This window comes from Scleropages formosus, chromosome 5 (assembly GCF_900964775.1).
Source record: "Scleropages formosus chromosome 5, fSclFor1.1, whole genome shotgun sequence".
Taxonomy (NCBI): domain Eukaryota; kingdom Metazoa; phylum Chordata; class Actinopteri; order Osteoglossiformes; family Osteoglossidae; genus Scleropages; species Scleropages formosus.
In genome coordinates this window covers 14496368-14515015 of record NC_041810.1, presented here as the reverse complement: position 1 = coordinate 14515015, position 18648 = coordinate 14496368, and the positions used below count along the sequence as shown (strand labels likewise).

The 18648-nt window shown below is 41.4% G+C and overlaps 3 protein-coding genes across 3 annotated transcripts; 2 read left to right on the top strand and 1 right to left on the bottom strand.

Moving 5' to 3' along the window:
* Window positions 1-1716: 1716 nt before the first annotated feature.
* Window positions 1717-5695, bottom strand: saraf (store-operated calcium entry-associated regulatory factor). Its single transcript, XM_018759706.2, has 6 exons — window positions 5458-5695; window positions 4775-4953; window positions 3604-4072; window positions 3050-3227; window positions 2840-2928; window positions 1717-2479 (listed from the first exon to the last, which is right to left on the bottom strand). Exons 1-6 carry the CDS (start codon window positions 5522-5524, stop codon window positions 2454-2456), a joined length of 1008 nt encoding a protein of 335 aa, XP_018615222.2. The 5' UTR covers window positions 5525-5695; the 3' UTR covers window positions 1717-2453.
* A 255-nt stretch (window positions 5696-5950) lies between these two features.
* Window positions 5951-10920, top strand: LOC108938791 (leptin receptor overlapping transcript-like 1). The gene is made up of 4 exons (XM_018759707.2): window positions 5951-6254; window positions 7999-8074; window positions 8368-8554; window positions 9209-10920. Exons 1-4 carry the CDS (start codon window positions 6239-6241, stop codon window positions 9314-9316), a joined length of 387 nt encoding a protein of 128 aa, XP_018615223.1. The 5' UTR covers window positions 5951-6238; the 3' UTR covers window positions 9317-10920.
* Window positions 10921-11025: 105 nt separating this feature from the next.
* srp72 (signal recognition particle 72) lies at window positions 11026-18249 on the top strand. Its single transcript, XM_018759705.2, has 19 exons — window positions 11026-11213; window positions 11704-11824; window positions 12374-12497; window positions 12811-12954; window positions 13410-13521; window positions 13626-13657; window positions 13757-13881; window positions 14244-14301; window positions 14434-14565; window positions 14730-14858; window positions 15057-15129; window positions 15388-15452; window positions 15961-16056; window positions 16243-16346; window positions 16528-16605; window positions 16770-16907; window positions 16995-17032; window positions 17136-17295; window positions 17471-18249. The coding sequence occupies exons 1-19, from the start codon at window positions 11114-11116 to the stop codon at window positions 17637-17639; spliced, it is 1998 nt and encodes a 665-aa protein (XP_018615221.1). The 5' UTR covers window positions 11026-11113; the 3' UTR covers window positions 17640-18249.
* Window positions 18250-18648: the final 399 nt, after the last annotated feature.

The following is an 18648-nucleotide window of genomic DNA, read 5'->3' as shown; positions in this document are numbered from 1 at the left end:
TAACCCGGCAACTCAGGGCGTAGGGCAGGGGGACACACCTAGGGCGGGACGCTAGTCCATCGCAAGGCACCCCAAGCAGGACTCGAACCCCAGACCCACAGGAGAGCAGGACCCAGTCCAACCCACTGCGCCACCCCAACCTGATATAGCCTGTGGAAACACTCTTTGACAGAGCTCAGCATAAGCCCAGCACTTCGCCATCACACCCTCATCCATCTCAGCCAGCTTTTACTGGGACCTCACCGACACAAGCTGAGTGGGAGGAGTCAACGGGAGGGTACATGTGATGTACTTAATGTTGGCGTCAACAGTCCCAGGCTTTTCAAGCATATGTTTCTCCTTCGTGCTTAGCGTGGACCTCGCTGTGAACCTGAAAGGGCCTCAGATAACCTTCTTCCTGAGCGAGGCAGCAGTATGCGCCAGGGAGGCTGGACTGGACGAAAGCGTTGGCCAGATGTAAACGCCAAGCACAAACGTTTCGCCTTCTCACGTGTTTACTCCCAACACGGACAAATATTTACAACCCTCTTCAAACATGTTTCCAAGGAGTCACGTGACAGCAGAGGGCCTCTCTTAATAGAGCACTCCCATCAGGACCAAGCAAACCTTGACATCCGAGTCGTTCCAAAAGTCCTCCAGCCTTATCATGGCTGAACAGCAGACACTTCCCATCGTCTTCCTCGCTAAGAGCCAGCTTGCCCCTTTGTCCATTTTCGTGCTTGCAATGTCTTCTAAGGACTCGGGCCTGCAGTGATTTCAGGGATGCGGAGCAGATCCAGCAGCATCCCTATGGCCTCACATGTCAAACATCTGGCTTTGGCCTGACGTGACCCCTGTATGTAACCAACACACATGCTTCGTAAACTCTCCGAACCACAAAAATCCATGTCTGGCTTTGCAGGTGAGTCAGCGGATGGAATGTGACACGCAAGGACCAGAAATCTCAAAGCCGCAATATTTGCTTTGTTTTTAAAATAAATATTTATTGTTCTTTTCCTGTCCGCTTTTAAGGTTAACTGAACTGCTAAAAACAGCGTGGTCTCCAGAACCCCGGCCCATTCGCCACTCCACTACGTCCATGGCCTTGCTGGATTGGAGGCAGATGGCTCATTACTGCAGCCACAGGACTGTCTTCATTGCAGGTATTGCCCTTGACCATCTGATCTCATACCAGTGATCCAACTTCATTTTACAGCACAGCAGCGGGCGTAATGGTTACAGCTGACATTCTTGCAAATGGAAGGTTCCGGGTTGAAATCCCTACCTCCTGCTGCAGTACCCTAGATCAAGGTTCTTACCTTGAATTAATAAAGTAAAAATCACTCAGTTTAGTAAACAGGTGAATCAGTGTAAAGAGTTTAATGTACAAACCTAAGACTGTAAATGGCCTTGGGGTCAGTTATACAGCTTCTATAAGTGCTATACTATCTTCTGAAATTCAAGGAGAGCCCACCTCCAATACCATTCCTTCTAAGATAGTTAGCTTGTCATTCTGTTTTAGCTGCCAAGAGTGCACTTTGTCCATTATCTTCCTGGTGCATCCTTTGTGTGGTGTACCCTTCCACAACTGAACACCGAGTAGTATATTCCTCAGTGCACTGTATTTACCATACACTTTCCATGCAGTTCCATGTCTAGTGTACAGCTCCTGTTCCAGCAAATAACATGTCAAAATTAAGAGCAACCCATTTTAAAACATACCCATAAAAACACTGGTTGAGTAATTTTATTTTAAAAGATTTTTCAACCTGTTATAGTACAATTTAAAATCATCTCACTTTGTACATTATATCACATCTTTTCTGCTTCTGCCACTTTTTACTCCTAGCCTAATCTTTTAGTAAGCTCTCCTAGGGTTTGTGCTTGAATGCTATACAAACAACTTTATACTTAAATGGTGTTTGGGATTCATGTCACAATATCTGAATTTTCCATTTATATCTAGTAGTACCACTAGCTTTTCATAGATTTCATTATTATAAAGATGCTACACAAATCCTTTTCAATAAGTCTACATAAACAACTTCACACAAACAAATGGAATAACTTTAAAATACTACTTACAAGTGCCCTCAACCATTATGTTGCATACAAATTTAATTCTACTTATATTTTACACAGGTTACATCAGACTAATCCCTGGTTATAACACAGTGCACCAAGCAAAGAGTTGAAATCGGAACACAAAGCCAAATGTAAACACTAATAGTATAACTACTCCTGTGGTTCCCTCCAATGCACACAGCATAACCAAAGCTATGCATTCTAACCCCACATCACACATCCATGAAATCCATCATTACAATTTCTTCACCTAAACCAAAAACACAGGTTTCTACTAGTTTTGCAACAGATGCTGCATGAAACAGGGTAAAGGCCACTGCAGAAAAAGGAATCCTGCCCATGAAAACTGGGGATGGTCAAGTGTCGAACACAACTGCATTGTCATCTGTTTATCGTCTCTTAGTCCCTCCAAATCCTGAAAAAGAGATCATGTGAGCTCAATGGAGGGGTGACAAACATCTCTTGAATATCCATGAGGGGATTTCCAAATAATCAGTGTTGCTTATTCCGAGCAAAACATCTCACTTTAACAATTTGGGCTTTAATACATCATTAAAAGATGAATAACAGGTCCAGTTTGCCACATATCATTAGACATTAAAAATCATTACTGTAATTAAGGTGGTGCATACAATTTTAGACAAAATAAGACTGTTCTCAAACAGACTGAGGACAGGCACAGCTTATGCCACAGAAAAAAAAACAGAAGGTAAAGAATTTGTCATTTAAGAAGAGAAAACCCATCAAACCCATCCCTCCAGTCAGCATCCATCACCTGAGGCTGTTCTTGTGCCCTTGCTGCTTGTTGATGCATTGGGGGTAGAATTCCATGAGTTCCAATTTGATGTGTATGGCTGCTGGCGTCTTCAGAAAAGACATACAGGTGAGTGAGGCACGTGTTTGGAACGTTGAGGCTACTGGTAGAGTTATTAACGTTAACTGTCAAAACAAAATTCCGGTGTTTGGAATCCGTGCGAATACTCACCTATTCCGATTTCCAAACAAATATCCCAAGACTCCTCCTGCACCGATTCCAGACCAAAACCCTGAACGTGAGTTGGAACTATGTCTGGTATGTCCAGGTCCCATGAACTCATTCCTAAAACCATACTGAGGTCCAGATCCTGGGAAGTTTGTATGGCTTCCATAGTCTGAAGAATTTTCTAAAAACATACATAAAGTTAACAGAATGCAGAATTCTCAATTAATGAAAAGTTCCAGTATACAAAATAACAGCAAAGGCTGAAATCTGTGAACATTGTCTTTTATCATTGTCTTTTTTGAGCTGTTATACTCATATTACATTTTGAAATAAGCCTTTTCTTCTTTCATACTTTAAAAACACATGCAAGTAACACAAACAAATTCTCAATATGTGTGTGTGTCACTGCTACAAGCTTTCAGAAGAGGAATTCAGGCTAAACATAATGCTCAACAAACAAGCCATTTTGGGAATAAAACACAAAATTGTCTGGACATATGTAGTGGGTTTTTTTTCCCCCAATCTAATACATTGCCCTGGGTTTCTGTAGTGCTTACCTGTGTAGTCAGGTTTGAATCCTGGTGGGGGAGGGCCTGAGCTGTGGGGACCACCATGGTAACCAGGGTCTCCAGGAAAGCGGTCCTGGCCATGTGTGGGGTTGCAAAGGAACATCTTGTACACACCGTAGGCCAAAAGCAGGAAGAAGGCAACCACAATCAGGCCACTGGCCTCACCCCCTGAGGAACTCGAGTGGTAGGCCCCACCACCTTGTTGATATCTACTGTTGCCGCCGCCGCCGCCACCACCCTGGAAGAAGCTGGATGCAAAACCTGCGAAGCCATCAAAGGCTCCAGAACCCCGGGAACCATAGCCCTGCTGCCGGCCCTGCTCCGTCAGCTCGAGCGTGTACTCCAGTCCGCATGAGCCTTTCAGGATGTATGGGTCATCTGGGTGGTTGAACCCCTCGCAGCTCACCTCGATCCTTCCAAAGCGGTACGTGTTGTCCATGTCTGTCTTACACTCCCACTGCAGGAAAATGGCCATGGAAATCAAAGGGATGAAAAACAATTTTGCAAAAACTTCAATGTTCCAATATTTAAATCGAGAACAAAAAAAAAAATCTCTTCATAGTAACCTTATGTTAAAATCAAAACCAAGACAGCTAAGAACCACAAAAAAAAAGTCAGTCAGCATTGTGAAACAGACTCTCAGCTATGAGTAACTGACTTATGGAGTAGGCTTATAAGTGTAGCACTATATGACCTACAAAACAGTTATACCACGTTGTTTTATCAGAAGAATAACAAGAGTTCAGAAGCACTCTTTAAGAAGCTGTATACATGTCATGCATTATACGCTACACTTCCTGTTGGACAGCACTGGTGCCACACAGCTCCTTGGCTGCAAATCCAGCTCGGTCTGTCTGGAGTTTGCATGTTCTTCCCATGTTTACGTAGGCTTCCTCTCATAGCCTACAGACAGGTGTTTCAGTGCCTCACTTCCTATGCTTCCAGGATAGGCTCCAGATCACAGTGACCCTACACTAAACAGATAGCGCTTCTGTCATCTCACATATTGTGCACATGTATCTACTCCTTCTAGAGTGCAGATATAGGTTCTGCCACAGTCAGGGAACAAACCATTGGGTCCCACCAGTAATGTGACAACTGTAGTACTATTACATTTTAATTCTTAACACAAAAGGATCACACATACACACACACACACCTGGACATCAACACCATCCCAGCCTTTGTTCTGGCACTGAACAACCTCTGGAACGAAGGCGTTGCAGCCGGCCGAACCCCCCAAGCACTGAAGCTGAGGCACAGGACTCGTGCGGCGGGCAGTGGTGTAGCGGCCCCTATACAGGGTGAGTGCCTGGATGTCTCGCAGAAGCACACTCCCTGAAAGAAAGTCAGAGGTTAGCACACAAGTCACCATAAGTTCTAAACGACATTCAGACAAATCATCATCATGTTTCCTAGGATTTTCTTCAGATCAAAGTTGTATCCACACCGATGCACCATGGCATGTGTATCCCACACTGTGCCAGTAGTATCAAGTGCAGTCACTACACTACCACAACCGATACATGTTTTTTAATTTTTTTTTTTTTTTTTTACACATTCAATACACACAACAGCCAGCACATGACATCAGACATATGGCAAGATTCACGAGAACGACACTGAGACCTGGTGTGTAGTGTCAGTCATACACTGCAGTGCATGATGCAGGAAATACTACTATATTATATATATATATATATAAGCTTGAAATGTGGACAGCAAGCTTAAGTCTAAAGATGCACACAACCGGGATAGAGAGAGATGCTAAGGAGGAGAGAAAAGAAACAAAACAGTAACAGACCGTTAGAGTTACGTCACTCTGTTATCGCACTCACTGACCTCCATCGTTCCAGCTTTCTGCTCTGTGGACAGACAAGAAAAACAGCACCGCTAATAAGTCCTTCATAACTACACCGTTGACTTACTCTCTGCCTATAACACCCAAAACAAATGAAACCAGTGTTCCTACGAAAACTCCACCAGCTCCACTACTTCACGTCCTTTAACCTACGCGTATTTAAGAAACCCGCACGGAGTTACGCTGTTTTCATCAACTTTTCATCATATTTTCTGAGCTCTTCCGGTTCCGGTTCCGCCTCCTCTAACTTTCGCTCGACGCGCACTTCCGCGTTTGAACAGTTGCCTTTGTTGAGCATCTGGAGTACTCTTAATACAGTAACTCTTCTGAATGTTCATAAACACGCGCTAAGCCCGACAATTTTTACAAGGTGCAAAAATATACACGAAAAATTGCGAATCGGTCAGATTTGCGGCCCTTTCTGCGCATGCGTGCAGCGGGTCTCGCCGCCTGCGAACGTCGTGAGTCGTGTACCGTACCGCTGCACGCGACCCGACGCGACCCGACTCGAGCCGACCCGAGCCGACCGCGCGCGGTCCGCCCTGTTTGCGTGGTCGTTTACACTGATTTGCCCGACACTGTGCGCGTTGCGCGCCGCCGAAGGGAGACAAGGTAAAAAAGGAAAAAAAAAAAAAAAAGAGAAAGGAAGAACCGTGAAGAAGAAACGAAAGTGAAGAGGAGTGAGGTTGTGTACCGCACAGTCACTCAGTAACTTAAGTACTTTCGCGCAAGTGTGGAAGCCCCGAGTTGCTGAAATACACAATGGCCGGAATCAAAGGTAAGTTTTTTTTTATGACGTACTCATGAATCAAATACACACACACACACACACACACACACACAGTGACAGTACAGCTCCGAATTCTCTCAATCTGTTCTCCACTCCAGAGTAACGAGCCTGTAATATATCTCACAGTAACAGAGTGTCAACTAAAAAAAAATAGCGAAACGTTACGTAGGTAGCAAGCACAGCAGGACTAGTAGCACAATGAAATGAGTGTGTTTATTGTTGCATGCATCATTGTGATGTTAGGTGGTTTTTTGTGTGAGAAAACTTGCTTTGCTGGGTGGAAACAGAATATGTTGTTGCATGGCATGTCATAAATATAATAATTTCTAAGAATTATTCAAACAAACAAAGACAAAGTGAAAGTAACTATCATCCAGTACACGTAGCTAAACGGTTCCCTCATAACTAACCAAACTTTCCACCTCATCAACTTACTAATAATAATAAACTTGCTGGTAGCTGGAGTGGTTTCTTAATAATTGTTATTGATTTGTTATGGATTTATTGCTTAGCTGAGGCTTTTATCCAAGCAACTTAACAATATATATATATCTGACCTGTTTATCCAGCTGGGTATTCTTACTACAGTAAATGCATGGTAAGTAAGTACTACTTTGCTCAGGCTACTACACTAGTGGCTTGAACCAGCAGCCTTCAGCCCGCATCCTTAACCGCTGCATTAGCTGCCCTATGGGATGCCCCATGTGCAGTGCTCCAATGATCCAATGCATCGTTCTCGTGGTTGAGCATAGCCATAGCGTTTTATGTGAGTACTAGTTATTATCCCCCCCCCCCAACCCAACCCAACCCAACCCAACCCAACCCAACCCATGCATGATGAATCAGGTGATGAGTCACATGGGTTACCCCCTTCAAGACCAGTTCGGATCTGCGTCGCCTTAATGAAATCCGATGCTCTCCCAGCCACGCGCAATGGATCGAGTGATTCGTCACATGGGGATACCCCCCTTGAGCGCCAGTGCAGGCTGAATGAAGTGTTACTGCACAAAGAACTGAGACGGAGGAGCTTTACCGGAGATCTCCTTTGCACGCCTCGTGTGCGCAGTGAATAACCTGCCGTAGCCCGTGTGCCTCATTTAATTTTATTAACTCATTAATTTTCCTGATGCTTTTCTCCAAAATGCCTTATTTTCTAGTTTATACACCTGGGTAATTTATTTTAATGTTATTCTGCATCCTTGATTCTGCATGAACTTGAGGTGTCTCTCAGATACGTGATGTTTTATTCTAGTCCCTCTGTACACGTTGTGTAGCTGTTCTTTATCGGCTGATGTCTCATCACAGTCGAAACCACAGTATAGCTCTAAATGGAACGTACTTTTCCTAAATTTATTTTCCAGGTATATATAACTAAATACATGTCTGGTATGCAACTGCATGTACTCAGTTTGACTGGCTAAGTGACACCTATTCATTCATTCATTCACCCACCCACCCATTCATTATCAATAACCACATGTCCAGTGTAGGGTTGTGGTGGTCCAGAGTCTATCCCCGAAGCATAAGGTGTGAGACAAGGGTACACCCTGAACGTGACAGCAGCCCATCGCAGGGCAATCACACACATGCTCATTCACTCACATGTATATACTAGAAAGAGGGACTTGTACGTTTACGTAAACGCCATGTTTTCTGTTTGAGCCTTTTAACTTTGTCACTAATATCCCATGGTAGGTTTTAAATATTATTTTCTAAACCTGTTTCTCTGTAGCTCTTCTAACACTGTCCTTTGGAGCAGCTGTTGGACTCATGTTTCTCACCTTGGGCTGTGCACTTCCTGTGTATAAGTAAGTCTTGAATGTTTGTGCTTGATTCATTCACAGCAGCTTAACATCACATTCCCAGTTCTGTTCGGAGAAACTTTAACAATAAGAATATAATAATTAGATTAGGAGGATTTCATAGAAATTGAACCAGTAATATGCAATACAGTAGCATTAGGGGTCCTCTGACATATTATTCAGAATGTAGTTTTTGACAGTTTTTATAAGGCTGAAATATTGTATCATTGTGTCATGAAATATTATTTAACAAATCTTCTCTAGGACTTGACGGACTTGTCATATTCTCTCTCCCACAGCAAATACTGGCCCTTGTTTGTCCTCTTTTTCTACATCCTGTGTCCCATTCCTTACTGCATCTCCCAGAGAGTTGCAGACAACCTGGACGGAGGCAGCAGTGCCTGCAAAGAGCTCGCCGTTTTCCTCACTACGGGGATAGTGGTCTCTGCTTTTGGCCTGCCAGTTATTTTAGCAAGGGCTGAAGCGGTAAATTCCAAATATTTTAATCATGTTTGACATAATAACAGGTTTTCCTCACATAAAGAGTAACATTTTTTGCTGAAGGTATGCTGATAAGATGAATTTTTCTAAAGTGAACAGTAGAGTAATTTTTGGTATAAATTAGAAAGATAAATACTGTAGTACATTCTTGAACCACAAAAGGTTCACCCATTTTTTTCATCAAATGTAAAATTACTGCCTTTTAAACACAGAAAATGTGTTCAAAACTAAGTCCATAATATTTAGAACCTTACAAGAGACAGTTAATGCTGTTACTGTGATAATTTGTAATAGTTGTAACCACTTCCTGCTCACTTATTCATGGATTATCATGTGCAATATTTGAATAGTAAATCTCTAGAAGTCTGAAACTGATCAGCAAAGCCTCCCTTTGCCCTTATGCCTTTTCAAGCAGTTGTTATGCGGGGGAAGAATATACCAAAAGCATTCTGTTTTGATTTAGCATTGTTATTTCCATGGTAGCTGTATACATAAACATTGTATTTCGACATATATATGACTATATTTTACATTTTTAAACAAATGTTAGGTGTTAAACAGATTAAACATTTGTTAACCTTTTTTCTACAGGTCAGCACTGGCATGTAAAGTCTGAATGGTTTTTCTGTTCCTTTGCAGATTGCGTGGGGAGCATGTGCACTAGTGCTAACTGGCAACACTGTCATATTTGCAACGATACTGGGATTCTTTGTTGTCTTTGGATCAAATGACGATTTCAGTTGGTAGAAATAGCAACGGCGTACACGAAGAATCGACTGCCAAACTTCTGGGAAGTGTATTCACTTTGGGACGGGTATTTTTTTATAATTATTGTTACTGCTGCACTTATTTTTGTTAAACTTACCAGCAGTTCATTGTGCTCAAGATCAGTGCAATAAGTTGTCACTCAGAATGCATAACATTTTGAATCCCTACAATTTTTTAGTGGAGACATTTTACATTTTTATACACCAGTTACCAATGAATGTAAAGAAGTCTTATACTAGAGGCAGCAAATTCTGAGATATATAAATAGCATAAGAGGGATACTGACACATTAGCTTATTATCACAATGTTAAAACTGATATTTATAGAGTTACTGATTTGATCTTGTCATTGCTTAGTCACACTTTCTTACAGTCTTCAGTCAGAGAAAATACGCTGATTTAAATTTAATTTAATTTGCAAAAAAAAAAAAAAAAAACAGTGCAATGTGACCCTTGAGGGTATGTGCAGGGTGTCCGCTGCCTAATATTTTTAGCCATACATGTTTTAATGTAGCAAAAACATCTTATTCATACTATTCACTCACACCACTGACAGTCTACTTTTTATACAATGATCAAAATCAAAAAGGTAGTACACACGAGTGATATTCTTTTGTAACTTTGCAACATGACACCAAAGTAGCATAAATGTCATTGAACAGTCCTTAGATGTCTCATTTTTTGGTTTTTATACTTCTTATTTTGAAAAGTGGGGGTTTTTGTCACTGACTAAAGACTGACTAAATTCTGCTGTTACGTAATTAATTGCATGATGTAACCTGTAGAACATGTGTGATTGTAGGAAAATGCCATCTGTTGCCCTACCCAAACTTAATATAAGTTTCATCACATGTTGTACAGTACTAACTACTATTTTGGAGGATAGTAAGACAGCGTTTTGGATGCTTATGAATGTGTATAAGCACTGGCAAGTTCCTTATTTTTCAAACATTTGTCTCTATTTATTGCTTTGTCTTTTGATCACAGTGATTCCTTCCATTTTTGTAATGTAAATTTTCATAAGTATGTATATTGTTGTCCTCATTTTGAAAAGATTTAAAATGTTAAAAACTGGATTTATAGCTTTTATTTTGACATGCACACTTAAATGCAGTTGTACTGCTGCTATAATCAGTTGTCCTGATCAGACTGAATTAATATTTGGTTTGCTGGTGTTCATCTCAATATTTTTTGCAATCTACCAGCACAGATTTGTGGAGCTTCTTGAATTCCAGTGGGGATCCCAGCTCCAGTTTATATCCTGACAGTATATAGCATTGCAGTTTGCTGAAACTGTGTTAAATGTATGTCTAAAATCTGCTTGTAAAAATTGTTTGGAAAAAGTTTTAGAAATGTGCAATTCCCTTATAAATTTAAATTTCAAGTTTACTTCATGTCCTGAAATAATGTCCTGATAGTTTGTTTATAAGTTGCAGTAGTAAAACTCAGCATTTTATTATCAGTGTATTTATACAGCTTCATTCATGTGTGCAAAGTTTGCCTTTTTTGTAAAATCTATGTGAGCAATATCACTGTGGAAAGTGGAATTCTTTGCGGGGAAAATAAAAAAAATGCACTTTTTCAAATGGATTGCGGAAGGATTAAATGAAACGAAAGCAGCAGAACAACATAATACGGAGTACCCTGTGGCTTTATACGTGCAAAAGGACTAGTATGGTGCAACCTTGAGAATTTAACCCGGAAAAAAATCATGAGTTTCGCTCTTTAAACCGGAAGAAATATAACAGTACTTCCGGAAGCTTGAATGCAGCAAAGATGGCGAGTGGTGGCTTTTCTGTGGCTGCGCTATGGACCGAAGTGAATCGCTTTGGACAGAACGGAGATTATACCCGGGCGCTGAAGTCTGTCAATAAAAGTAATCCTCGTTCGGACCTTATGTCACCGATTATCCAAGTGTTTCTTGCACAGTGTTACAGCTTGTTGCCTTGGCTTTTTGGCTAAGTAGCTCACTTGCTTCTCTCCAGTTTTTCAGAAATGAGTGGGTTTTTCTATTCGTTTCGGTGAAGGGGTGGGGGGGCATACGAGACCGACAGCAACGTTACTGTTAGTTTATAAACTCGGTGTGATGATTCTTTTAACTGGGTTTTTGGTGTTTTATGCTGGAGCCGGGTAGTGTGAGGGGGGTGGGAGTGATTACGTGTCCAAGTGCTGTTACTGTATCCGTGATGCAGTGAATTTATGATTGTGTGTACAAGAAGAAACTATTTAATTTACGTCGTTTCCTAACAAACTTACATACATAGTCGACTGAACTAAAGTGGGTGCTGATTGTATGATTAATTGGATATCTGATTGATTTCTTTGTAGAATTTCACGTCATGTTAAATATGTGTTTATTTCAACAGTCCTTCAGGAGTGTAAAGATGATGTGACTGCACTGCAGTGTAAAGTGGTTTGTCTGATCCAGAGTGGCAGCTTCAAAGAGGCCCTGAATGTGATTAACACCCACACAAAGGTGCTGGGAAGGTGAGTCCTCCTTATAGTCACACACGGATGGGACGTACAACACGCTTGACTTACGTGATTTATGTTGCAGTGTTTTATTCTCAACGACGGGCTATATTGTAACTACAAATGTTTCATTTACTTTTATTTACCTGAAATTTTTCCTCAGAGCGTTACAAAATGTGAGGTTGGTTACTCTGACCTACCTATTATGATTTACCCATTTTGTACAGCAGCATAATTTCTACTGTATCAGCTCAGGGTGAGTACCTTGACCAAAGGTACTACAGCAGGAGTGGGAATTGAATTTAGGATTCCTAACCATTGCACAACCCATTTCCACACATATGTTTTAGACATATGCTGGAGGCATTTTAGAATGTTTTTAAGCTACGGATAGATTTTTGAAATCCCCCCCCCCGAAATTGTCAGTGCAGGATGAAGCTTTGTGTATATAGCACAACTGTTAGGGTGTAAGGGTTGTATTGACAGCATGTAGATATTTTTGATGAATGTGTCTTTAGATGGGTATTGTACTGTCCTTGGTGATACCAGTCCCTCTTTCACCAGTGATGTCATCACTTTTGAGAAAGCTTACTGCGAGTACCGACTAAACCGCGTTGAAAGTGCCCTGAAGACTATCGAAAATGCTTCTGAACAGACTGACAAACTGAAGGAACTCTACGGCCAAGTGGTAACCTTTCCGCTCTGTATTGATGTCTGACATGTGGCGTCTGGGTATCCTCCTGGAAGATAAATATTGTACAGATGTTTTGTTGTGCCTATGTATATAGGAGATTATAACGAGTATGGGCAGATCCATTCCTCAGATTCACTCCTTAGGCTTTGTAATATTACCTGAGTTCCTCATGAAAGTGTACCAGTAATGGAATAAAATTCAAAACCATTAGTTACAACGGCGGCAGGCAAAAAGTGCTTGTAAATCATCAACACCAAGTTTTTTTATTTTTATAAGTATTAATCTAACTAGGAGTCCATGTGTTCAGCTCTACAGACTGGAGCGCTACGGCGAGTGCCAGGCCGTGTACCGAGACCTCATCCGGAACTCTCAGGATGAGTATGAGGAAGAGCGCAAGACGAACCTGGCTGCAGTGATGGCAGCCCTCAGCACCTGGGACAAGGCTTCCCCAGTGAGCAAACAGCTCTGTCTCTATGTTCAGCCATCTTTGTTTAATGACTGAAGAGGACGTGTGACTGTTTTTTTTGAGTTTGTGATAAATTGCAGACATGTTTAACGCTGTTGTACCTGATACTAGTGGAATCCTTAGATGTCACAGGTTTGAAAAATGCAGCCAGAGTTATTGAAAGTCAGCTTGATTTTTTTTTAATGCGCAACCTAATATACATAGCTTAATAATAGTGCATTTTAATTTCTGAAACTAGGTTTTTATGTAATTTTCTTTTATGAAAATACATTCAAACCAGTTCAGACGGAAAATATCTATTGTAGAGTTGGCTTAGCGTTACATTGATGTTTCTTCCTAACAGTTCAGAAAGTTTCTGATTTTAAATTTATTTGTAGTATTGATGCATGTAAAAGATGGACTTTGCCACAGTTACCCATGTGGTCCTATCATTTCCTCAGGAGGACCTTGGGCTAACAGAGACTACATATGAGCTGTGCTACAATGCTGCATGCACTCTCATTGGCCAAGGCCAATTGGGAGAAGCCATGAAGAAGCTGAGGAAGGCTGAGGGTGGGAGCAGTCAAGAGTTTTGTGGCTCATATACTGTACAGCTGTGGTATCAAACGTCAGACTTGCTCATGAAATTGACAGGTTGTTGCTGTTGGTTATTTCAGAGCTTTGCCGGCTGTCCTTGTCAGAGGATTCTGTAAGTACTGTTACACTTACTGTGGGATTGCTGTTAAATGTTAGTCAGTCCCTGTCATCAGAAAGTATGTGGAGCTCAATCAGCAGTTGATCTCGAAAGGACATGACGGAGGAGGACATCGACTTGGAACTCGCCGTCATCCATTCCCAGATGGCGTACATCATGCAACTGGAGGGTCGCACAGAGGAGGCACTGCAACTCTACAACCAAGTGATTAAACTGAAGTGAGTTGCTGTCTGGGGTGGAGACAGGGACTGACTACACCTGTGTCAGCTGAGCTGTTTTACTGAATTTAAATTGAAATTTTAAGTTAGTCTTCATTAGTCTGCTTGTTCTTTTTAAACCATGAAGCAAAGTATACTAATATTTTCTATGATAGTATTGCTATTTAGTGATGTTAATTTGAATATATTCAAATTAACCTCTATAAGTTCTGTAATGCTTGGTTTACAGAGTGATTAATTTTTTGATCAAATAATGTAGTAAAGTAAGATGCATGAGATTGTTTGCAGTGAGACAAATTAAACACTTGATTTAGTGATGGTCATGTTTGTTTCTCATTTAAAACTTTTATTTTGCTGTACAGACCTACTGATGTGGGCCTACTGGCTGTTACTGCCAACAACATCATCACAATAAACAAGGTAAGTGGAAAATGCTGGGATGAGCCAGCTGTTAGTGTTTGGTATTAGAATACTAGTTCAGTTCACATGTCTTTTTGTTTTCCATTCTGAAGATATGCTTTGCTTGAGGTCTCTTTCTTGTCATCCCGGCAGGACCAAAATGTGTTTGACTCCAAGAAGAAGGTGAAATTGACAAATGCCGAAGGTGTCGAACACAAACTGACGAAGAAGCAGCTGCAGTCCATTGAGTTCAACAAGGCTTTGCTAGCCATGTACACAAATCAGGTACCCCATAACTACACGTGTACACTTTGGCCCTGTTGCATGTATTGCGATTCATTTGTTTATGCAGATTTGCAAGTGCAAAATTTGGTCTGTAGTTAAAACTGAGACACTTTCCCTTACCATAGTGGGTGACTCTATCTATCTTGACCACTCGCTCCCTGCAGGCTGACCAGTGCAGGAAGCTGTCCTCTAGTCTTCAGACCCAGAACCCAGGCCACCCGCGCCCGGTGCTCATCCAGGTGGCCCAGCTGTGTAAAGAGAAACAGCATTCAAAGGCCATTGAGCTACTACAGGTACAGCATGTCATTTTTTTATCGTGGGTCTCATTTCAGAGGAGATGAGACAAATGAAATTTGGATTCATTCTTTCTTAAAATACAAAGTACTGTGTGTATTAAAGCAGACGACAGATGTAGAGCCTTCTTGAAGCATACCCGGTTAATGAACTGATAGTGCCAACTTCTTACGTGGCCTTCATTGTTTCTACTGCAGTATTTCTCCGAGCAGCACCCTGAGAGTGCATCTGAAATCAAACTGACCATGGCACAACTGTATCTCATACAAGGTACATTCTGGGTTTTCCTCAGTGTTCTTTTTTTGCACTCTCTGTCCTTTACTTTGTATGAAGTTTTATGACACTGACAGGCAGGAACTCAATGAATGTAGAGAAATTCTGTGTAGTTGCAATTATGTGTAATATAATTTTGAAATTATAGTGAAAAACTCAGCAGGTTTTCTCTGGGAAAATGTTAAACAGTTGGTTTGTATTAGAAATGAAAATAAATGTTTTCTGTAGTAAATTTAACATTTAATTTTCTTATAGGACATGTGACAAAAGCATGTGACATTTTGAGGTCTATAGAAGAGTTTAAGCACAAGCCAGGAATGGTAAGCATAACTAGTTGTTATAGACACACACAGGGAGTGCAAAAATGATTGAATTAGTAAGCAAATATCAAGTATTGTCTTCATATGACTTTGGGGGGAAACCATGTGTCAACAGTATAAGCAAAGGTTAATTAATGTGACGTAGGGTGACGCTTCTATTTTGGAATAGCTGCAGCTGCTCTTAAGATGCTGTCGCACAAATCTTGTACTATGTGTGGTTGGATATTGGACCATTCTTTAAGATGACAAGCCTTCAGCTCCTTGAGGGCTGGCAGAGTTGGAATCTACTCCATACTCTGAAACTTCCCACAGAGCTTCATCAGTCTAGTGATAGAGGTTGCTGCAGAAGAGATTTGATTTCATCCTTGCATTCATAAGTAATCTACTCAGCGGTCTGTATTTTGTTGCTAGACATTTTGTATCTATTTGTTCACAGAAGTAGTTGAATTTGCAGAGAACACTGCAGTATTTGCAAGGTACCTTAGGGTTTCATTTCTTTATGTTCCAGGTTTCTGCGTTGGTCACAATGTACAGCCATGAAGAAGACATTGACAGTGCAATAGATGTCTTAACTCAAGCCATTCAACACAACCAGGTGGAGGAGGTTAGCAAAATTTATTTTTTATTGTATTCTTTGACAGTTTTTTGGTGTTATAAACGGAAGAAAAGGTGACTGCGTTTTTAGATTGTATGTGTGGGGAAGGTACGGTTGCTGTTTCTGTAGGACAAGCTTAAACGCAGTTAGCATCCCGCGTTTTGACAGCTGTCTGTACTCTGTTTCCTCCTCCAGCCGGGTTCATCCGCTCATTTATCACTGGTTCGTGAGGCTGCTGACTTCAAGTTGAAGTACGGCAGGAAGAAGGATGCCATCAGTGACTTGGAGCAGTTGTGGACGTAAGGCCCTGTCTGCTGTGGGGTTCTTATGCAGATGTATTCAGGAGTACTTTTGTGTGTCTTTCATTGAGCTGTAGGGGTGCTTTCCTTTAACTTGGACATGAAGTTTTGTGTTTTTTTTTTTTTTTTTTTTTTTTTTTTTTTTTTCTTTCTTTCCCCTCCCCCTCTCTCCTGTTTGCAGTCAGAACCCAAAAGACATTCACACCCTGGCTCAGCTGATCTCGGCCTACTCTTTGGTTGATCAAGAAAAAGCAAAGGCGTATCTTTGTGCTACACTTCATTGTTTAACCCAGTGACAAAAGCATATTGCCTGTGCGAAGTATTATGACATTGCACGTGAACTTGTCTGACACTTGAAATTGGTTTTAGCTGCATGTTTTGCCTCTACCATTTGGATCCAAAAGACCCTTAATAACTTCTCAGCTTAAGCAAGCACCTCCCATCTCCTGACAAGATGTCTTTCAACATTGATGTGGATGAGCTGGAGAACTCGCATGGGGCGACATACGTCAGGAAGAAGGCGGCAAAGGTTGTGGGTGACAATGCAGCCAAAGAGCATGGGTAAGGGATACACCATTCAGTCACCTGATGAGCAGTTTGGTAGTGTAATCCATGCAAAACCTGAACGCATCTCCTGTCTCCCAACAGGCAAGGAGAGGTTAAGAAAAAAAAGAAGAAAAAGAAAGGTATTTTGTAAATTAGAGTTCACTGAGTATCATATGGTGCACTTAATTGGTTTTATGTAACTACATGGTTTTTTTTCAAAAAACCTTTTCTGTCATTACACAGGTAAACTGCCAAAGAACTACGACCCCAAAGCAACCCCAGATCCTGAGCGGTGGCTCCCGATGCGGGAGCGCTCCTACTACCGAGGCAGGAAGAAGGGCAAGAAGAAGGAGCAAGTGGGCAAGGGGACGCAGGGTACCACCTCTGGGTCCTCCGCCGACTTGTGAGTGACTGTGGACTTAAGGATCGCACAAAGTGAATTAAGTCATGGTAGACAAAGTAGAAATGATAATGTATAATATTTGAACATGTCTGGAGGGTCACTGTCTGCCAGATGGAGGGTGTTTTCTATTCGTAGTTGATACTTCTAAATGCATCTTCTCTGATTATCCACCCAGGGATGCCAGCAAAACTGCCAGCAGCCCTCCCACCTCCCCGCGCCCGGGTTCCACGACGACAGCCTCCAGCGGGGTGGTGCCACCGCGACAGCAGAAGCCTGCTGCCCCAGGGGCGACGCGCAAGAAGCCCCAGCAGAAGAAGAAGAAGGGTGGAAAGGGGAGTTGGTAGAGTTTAGGTGGGGGCCTCCCAGCTGGTTCCGCTGCAACATAGGTGAAGGACATGTTGGTCATGAATTTTATGTCCTTATTTTAAATGCCCAGATAACCTTTTGTTGTCTTTTCACTGCACAGAAAGCATAGAGGAATAACACCACCTTGTAACTGAGTTCCCACCTCTTTTGAAGACACAGTTTATTATTACACTCTCAATAGAAAACATAAAATGTAATTTGTAAATTTTTTGACAAAAGTATTTTTGGCAGGTAAAAATGTATTGGACTTGATGTGTCCTGTTGTGTGTCCTAGCCTTTCATTAAACACTTGCAGATGGAATATAAATTGGTCCTTTTGCTTGTTCATTGTTATAAATCTGGTTTGACTTTTTTTTTTTTTTTTTTCCTCCTCTGTGTAAAAAGCTGTGATGGTACAATTCTAAATATTTTTGATTTGTGCGTTACAGTCCCTGTAAGTATAACTTTGGAAATGTAACATCTTACAGGATGTTGTACTGTCTGCAATTTGTATTAGGAATCAAACTTTATAAACTGGAAGGTGAGAAAACAGGAAACTCCTGCGTTGAACTTGGAGCACAAAGGTAATAAAACTGGATCCTTGACAAATAGTCTCTTGCTGTCTTTATTTATAACAATTTAAGTTTGAATGTGGTAATTCTCTGTCCATAGCACCGCTGTCTTTTTTCTCTAGACTACAGTAAAACCAATATTTACAAAGTGACAATCTTATTGTCTGTCACCTTTCAGTAAATGATTGCCAGTTACATTTATTACGGCGAACCCTACAGTTCTCTCGTGTGCCTTAATATTCCGCTGTGTCCTTCCGCGCTGACGGGGGTTGGTTTACACTGTCGCACTGTATCCTTCCGCTCAAACGCTGCGTTCTACACTGGTGTAAATTATCCTTGCGCTCATGCTCTGCCTGTGTTCTTCAGCTCTATCGTGGGGTTCTATACTCGTTAATACTGTATCTTTCGTCTCTGAAATGGGCTCTACATTCTTACA

What these genes read in the sequence shown, in the direction of transcription:
- saraf (XM_018759706.2), bottom strand. Translation starts at nt 5,524, where the DNA reads ATGAAGGACTTATTAGCGGTGCTGTTTTTCTTGTCTGTCCACAGAGCA. An exon ending in AGAAAGCTGGAACGATGGAG is followed by an intron (nt 4,954 to 5,457) that starts GTCAGTGAGTGC and finishes ACTTTCTTTCAG; the next exon opens with GGAGTGTGCTTCTGCGAGAC. An exon ending in GGGATGGTGTTGATGTCCAG is followed by an intron (nt 4,073 to 4,774) that starts GTGTGTGTGTGT and finishes ATTTTCCTGCAG; the next exon opens with TGGGAGTGTAAGACAGACAT.
- LOC108938791 (XM_018759707.2), top strand. An exon ending in TGTGCACTTCCTGTGTATAA is followed by an intron (nt 8,075 to 8,367) that starts GTAAGTCTTGAA and finishes TCTCTCCCACAG; the next exon opens with CAAATACTGGCCCTTGTTTG. An exon ending in TTTTAGCAAGGGCTGAAGCG is followed by an intron (nt 8,555 to 9,208) that starts GTAAATTCCAAA and finishes GTTCCTTTGCAG; the next exon opens with ATTGCGTGGGGAGCATGTGC.
- srp72 (XM_018759705.2), top strand. Translation starts at nt 11,114, where the DNA reads ATGGCGAGTGGTGGCTTTTCTGTGGCTGCGCTATGGACCGAAGTGAAT. An exon ending in GCTGAAGTCTGTCAATAAAA is followed by an intron (nt 11,214 to 11,703) that starts GTAATCCTCGTT and finishes TTATTTCAACAG; the next exon opens with TCCTTCAGGAGTGTAAAGAT. An exon ending in ACATCATCACAATAAACAAG is followed by an intron (nt 14,302 to 14,433) that starts GTAAGTGGAAAA and finishes TCATCCCGGCAG; the next exon opens with GACCAAAATGTGTTTGACTC.